The following is a 5,959-nucleotide window of genomic DNA, read 5'->3' on the forward strand; positions in this document are numbered from 1 at the left end:
GGGGAGTTCCTTAGCCCAGTCCAGGCTGGACGTTCCACACCAACAGGGCACCTCGTGGCTGTTTGTGCTGGTGGAGTCTCGCGCGCAGCCTGCAGCTGAGCACAACACTAGCTTCGGGTGCAGTGACCCCCACGGCCTTGGTCCCTGTCCTCAGTGCGCTCAGCCCAGAGGCAGCTTCCTGCTGTGTGCCCCTTGCCTCCTCAGAGGTGATAGTCACCGTGCTGTCCCTGCTGGCTCTCAGCAGCTTCGCACTCAGCTCGGGCCCCACCTCAGGTGGCCTGTCCCGCTGCCGAGGTCCCTCCAGGCCTGCCGCACCATTCCTTGTGGTCCTGGTCTGGCTTCCTCTGCCTGTGTTGGTTTGGAGGGGCTTGTCCTCCGCTGTGCTCGCAGGAGGTCATGCTTTGGAGGTGCTGTGCGTCTGAAAATCCTTTCTCCTGCGTCTCCCCTGGCCTCTGCTGAGTGGAGCAGTTGAGTGGAGCTCATTTTCCACTAAGACTTCTGAAATTCTTTCTTCACTGTCCCCGGGCCACCGAGATCGCTGCCCAGAAGCCCAGGCTGTAGTGACGCCAGATCCTTGGTACTTGCGCTGTGTGAGCTCTTCCCAGGGTGCCCACCCTGCTGCCTGACCTGTGCATCCTGTTTCCTTGCTGGTCCCCTCCCTCCCCTGGGTCCTGCTGCGATGCCTCCTTCTGCAGTGCGTACTTCCTGCCAGGCCTCCACTTTGCTTCTCATCCCTTTCCCCTCTGTGCCTTCATCTTCCCTTCCAGAAGACATTCTCCCTGTATCCCTCCAGCCTTCCCAGTAGGTCGTTTCTGAAAGTCCACTGTTGCTTCATGGCTTTACCTCTTTCCTGCCTCCTTTGGATGTGTCTGAGCTTTCTCCCGCATGGCTTCCGCGGCCTCCTGGCTTCTGTCTTCAGTCTTTTTAATGGCAGACACTGTCCCGATGCTGGCAGTCCCTTGGTGCATGGGCTGATGGCACAGCTCCGTTTTAAAGCACTTGCCTGTCAGCACGAGGCCCTGGGTTCATCCCAGCATCCCCCAGAAAGAAAACCCCCACCAACCCAGAGAGGAGGAAGGGCTAGGCTCTTGCTGGTACCTATCTGCAGCCCAAAGCCCATGGCTGAGTGAGTGGCCCTAGGCAGAGGTGTCCAGGAGCCGCTGCCCCTCAAGTTTGGGCCATGTGAGCCCTGATGGTGGGGTGGGGGTGGCGTGCGTGGTGTTCCACTGAACCCAGTGTGGGAATGTGTGAGGGCACGCCCTTCCTCTCTGACCGCTTCGGTGCCCGCTGGGAGGCAGACTGGGAGGCCGAGCACCCTGCTGGCCTTACAGCAGTGCTGGGCCAAGCAGCCACCACCACACCCTGTGACGGACGGGGCAGTGGCCCCTCACACGGTGCTGCACATGTAAGACTGTGTTTGGTGCTGTGGACGAGGCCTCCTGTGGAAAGTGCTGTTTCCGCTGGGCAAGAGCAAGTGCAGGCTGCACTGGCAGGTTTAGGGGTGCGGTGGCTATACCAAACCCCCAGAGCCCAGCGGGCAGAGCTTGTGGGCGGGAGGACACTTGCCAGGGGTGGGCAGGTGGTGTCAGCGAGGGCAGTGGAGCTGGCTGAGGGAAGATATGACCATCCCCGCCACAGCCGGAAGCCAGGCAACCATGCCCGGCAGGGGCTGGGGAGGCAGTGGGAGGGACAGGGCCTTTCCTATGTCCAGCCCCTTCGGCAGGGAGAGGACCCGGCAGCTCAGCACCTGCTATGCGGACTGGCTGGCCTCCTGCTGGGGCACTTCTGCACATACTGCACAGCTGCCAGCCGTGCCTCTTCCTCCCGAGTCACCTCTTCTCTGCCGTTTTCCCATGGCCCTGAACACTAGCAGGGTAGGGTCACTGCTTTTTCTGGTCTCTGGGTTAGTGTGGGGGCAGAGGCCAGCAAGGGACACTCACCCACTCTCCAACCCTGGGGCCTGTGTGTTGGGGCCAGCGGGTGTGACAGTGGAGTGAGTGACAGTGGGCATGTGGAGTGGGGGTCACATGGGCCAGGCCTTGAGCCTGAGCCCAGGAGAGACCCGTGGGCTCCGGACGCTGCCAGCACTGCTGGTAACCCAGGCTGGGACCCAGGCGGCGCCCTCAGAGCATGGAGACTTCGTCTGGCCAAAGACGAGTGGCCCTGGGACAGACGAAGCTGTGAGAAGTGGAAGGAGCCACCTGCGGACAGGGTGGGGCCGGCACTGTCCCCCGCAACCAGAAGCAGGGCCATCACCTGTCCTTGTGCACAGACAGGAGTCTTCCTGGGGTGTCGTGGCCCCTGAAGCATCTGGTCCGGTTGGCAGCCGCCTCAGCTGGGGTACAGGAAGGTGGGCAGTGCTTCCTGCTGCTCTTTCCTGTCCCCTGCAACTCAGCCTGCCTGCCTGTCTCTTGCCGCAGCGGCTAGGTATTAGGTGGGACCTTGGGCTGGCTCACCTGTGACTCTGAGGGGGCACTGCTGTGCCTGAGGGCAGCACCCAGCACCCAGAGTTGCCAGCTGCCCACCCCGGGCCCCACCGACACCACTTGGTGCCCTGGTTGCATTCCCTCCCTGAGGAAAGCCCCCTCCTGCTTGCAGCCTGCTGGGGTCACCCTGGTCAGCGTCTATGCCAGTCCCAATGACCAGATGCTGTGGGCGCTGGACAGCAGGTGGAACGTGCATGTCCGCTCCGGAATCACCGAGGAGATGCCCGTGGGCACTGACTGGGAGCATGTGCCAGGTAGGGATGCCCCAGCTGACTAGCCCGCCATCCCATGCATGGCCACGGGTGTCAGCAGGGTGTTGGTGGCTTCTGTGTGGGGTGCCACAGCCATGTGGGGCTGTTTGGATTGGCGGCTCCAGGACCCCGTCGTCTACTGGGCAGCCTGTCCCCCACTGCCCTGCTTCCTGCTCGGGCTTTGTCTCGTTTTTCCATTTTGCTGAGGCAGGCAGTCTCCCAGTGCTTTACAGGATGACCATTTCAGGCCACCCAGACCCTGTGTCTGCCTGCGGCTGTCATGGTGTGGCTCGCCTGCCAACTGGGCATCCTTCCACAGTGCTGACGTGGCACAGGACACCCTGCCCCACAGGCCACGCTGTGGCGAGCCTGGTGTCCCAAGCAGCCCAGGAGGGGCTGGGAGCTGAGCGGTGCCATCTGCCCACAGGGTTGCAGGCCTGCCAGCTGGCGCTGAGCACCAGGACCGTGTGGGCCCGCTGTCCCAATGGTGACCTTGCCCGGCGCTATGGCATCACAGACAAGAACCCTGCTGGCGACTACTGGAAGAAAACGCCCGGAAACGCGTTGTGTGTCACAGGCAGGTGCTGGGTGTGGTGGGTTCCACCTACCCTGGGGACCAAGGGCCAGGCCGGGCCGGGGTATCACGAAGAAACAGCTAGCACGTGGCCCTGTACCTGAGCCAGAGTCCAGGCGAGGCTAGTGTGGCGTACCCTGCAAGCTCTGGGCAGGTTGGGGTGCTGTGTGCTGTGTGGAGGCTGAAGGGAGGCCCAGGGCTGGATGTGGCTCATCCCAGGCCCCACAGCCAGCATGTGGCCATGTCCATATCTGGAGAGAGACCCCAGTGTCTGCGCCTGCCATGTGTTCACCAACTGCACCTGGCTGTCATCCCTGCAGTGACCTCATCAGACGAGCTGTGGGCAGTGGGCCCCCCCGGCTGCCTCCTCCAGCGGCTCACGAGGACATTCAGCCATGCACACAGCACCCCGAGGTGCAACCAGGTGGCCGACCCGCACACTGAGGACCTGGAGGATGAGTGGGAGGTCATCTGAGGCCCCAGATCTGTGAAAGCTGGCCTCGTGACACATGTCCACATCCAGCCACCCCAGCACCCACACTTGTTATCCATCTTGTTCCTGTCTTGTTCAAGAACCTATGGCCTTGGCTGAGTGCTCAGAGTTGTCACCGCCACGGCAGCACCTATGGCCTCTTGTAAGTGGCCTCCAGGTGGGTACGACCACTGTGTGGCTCCTCCCCTGAAGCCAGGCTCTGGTCACACCTGGGGCCTGTGTGCAGGACACGAAGGAGCCCCAGGCAGGAGCCGGGACTGTGGACACTGTGACAGCAGCTCCAGGTGACAGGCAGTCACTGCTCCCAGCATCACAGCCACAGGTCCCTGTCCCTCTGAGACGCAGCACCTCGGCCCTCTCCACAATGGGCCAGGCTGGACCAGGTCTCCTGTGGCACTGGGCTGTGTGCAAGGAGACCACAGTGCTACATACCTGTCACCTGCTGCCCCACCACCAGGACTACGGGTGCCAGAGACAGGAACTGCACACCAGGGCCGGGCTGGGTGACGTTGGACTGGTGCCACTGTGGCCGCCATAAAGCCAGACACCTGCTCCAGGCGGGACTGCTGACTATGGCCTCGTGTTTGCTGTATTACAAACCCATGTGAGATACCTCATCCCAAATCAGATCTTACCTTAGCAGAGAAACACCTGAGAGCAGCGAGGCCCCAACCTTCCCCATGCTGTCCAGCACCACCTGGCACCCTCAGGGCATTGAAGCCAGGGCCTGCTGGCCGTGGCCTGGCCTCATCACTGGGACCTGGGTTCTCGGGGTTGGTGGACATGCTGCCCTCTGGCACCCGAGCTCCAGCCAGGGCCCAGCGAGTCCTGGCAGCTACGGCTGCTGTTTTTAGCCACCTCTGCCTGGTGACACTCGATGCCTGCTTCTGCTGAGCAAGGCGTCGGGAGCCCAGGCTGCAGGTGGTGGCAGTGACACAGTGTGACAGCCACCAGCCATGTGGGGGAGGGCGAGAGGCGACCAGGCTGTTCCACTCCTTCACAGAGCCTGCCTGGGAGTCCAGTCAGCGCTGTGCCATCCTGGGCCCGGGACATAACTGCAGTTGAGCCAGGTCCAGTGGATTCTCTCAACTCCTTTTACCTTCAGTGTGCGTGCGGTTTTCTTCAGTTATGCTTTGAGATTGTGCAATAAACTTGACTTTTAACAGACCTGGGCAAGTCTAGGAGGAAGCTCCTCTCAGGTGCCCCCAAGGGCCCGGCTGGAGACCTGACCAGTGGTAAAATGTGTGTCCCATTTGCCCAGCTGCAGCCACCCCAGGATGAGGTGCACCCTCGGCGAGCACAGGTTGTCTTCCCACAGCCCAGGGCAGCGCTGCAGGAGCAGCAGGCAAAACCTTACCGAAGTGCATTATGGGAATTAACGCCTGAACCGTTGAGGTCAGACCTCATGGAGAAGGTGAGGCTGCCAGGACTGGGCATGGTGGTGCACTCCTGCAATCCCAGTGCTCTGGGAGGCTGAGGCAGGAAGATCACAAATCTTACCCCAGCTTGGGCAAAGTAATATCAAATGGATTAAAGAAACTTAGAAGAGGAAACAGTCTGACTCATGGATGGCAAGAGCCTTCCAGACTCAGAGTTTTAAAAAGGGCTGGGGATATTGTTCAGTGCAAACGCCATGGGTTTAATCCTTCTTACTGAAAATGAAAGAAAGGAAACCCAGGCCAGGGATTTAGCTCAGTGATTCCGCCAGTCTGCCTTGCAAGTGCAAGAACCTGAGTTTGTTCCCTGGTACCAAGGGAAAAAAAAGCCTGCCTCAAAAGAAAGGAAACCTAATTAGGAGGATTCACTCACACTCAGGACAGTAAGACACTTGTCTTTGGCAAGGCCCGGAAGGCGTAGATTGCTGTGTTCCGCATCACACTTGGATGCTTCCCTGTGCTGCAGAGGAAGGAGGGCCAGAGGACCCTAGGACCCCAGGCCACCAGCACCTGCACACTTGCCCCGGCCCGAGCTGCTGGATGGCTCTCACAGGTGAGCAGTATGAGTAGGGACAGGAGCCTGGATGGGTGAGGCCCATACTATGTGGCTGGAGTCCATGGAAGCCACCTGAGACAGCAGTGAGCAGTGTGGACAGAGGGCAACTCCACAGCCACTGTGGGTCATGGCTTAGTTTCAGGGACAAAGGAATAGAAATGGA

The 5,959-nt window shown here is 60.7% G+C and overlaps 1 protein-coding gene across 3 annotated transcripts in view; it reads left to right on the forward strand.

The window, feature by feature from the left end:
- The window catches only part of Tecpr2 (tectonin beta-propeller repeat containing 2), a 69,609-nt gene extending 64,277 nt beyond the window's left edge, over window positions 1-5,332 (forward strand). For all 3 annotated transcript variants that reach the window (XM_010607253.3, XM_010607252.1, XM_033766818.1), the window contains 3 exons: window positions 2,599-2,740; window positions 3,165-3,314; window positions 3,632-5,332. In XM_010607253.3, coding sequence (XP_010605555.1) covers window positions 2,599-2,740; window positions 3,165-3,314; window positions 3,632-3,786 — 447 coding nt within the window. In that variant the 3' untranslated portion in view covers window positions 3,787-5,332. The remainder of the gene's footprint in view (window positions 1-2,598; window positions 2,741-3,164; window positions 3,315-3,631) is intronic.
- Window positions 5,333-5,959: the final 627 nt, after the last annotated feature.

The sequence above is a fragment of the Fukomys damarensis genome, unplaced genomic scaffold (genome assembly GCF_012274545.1).
Source record: "Fukomys damarensis isolate Sample0158 unplaced genomic scaffold, DMR_v1.0_HiC HiC_scaffold_21, whole genome shotgun sequence".
Lineage (NCBI taxonomy): Eukaryota > Metazoa > Chordata > Mammalia > Rodentia > Bathyergidae > Fukomys > Fukomys damarensis.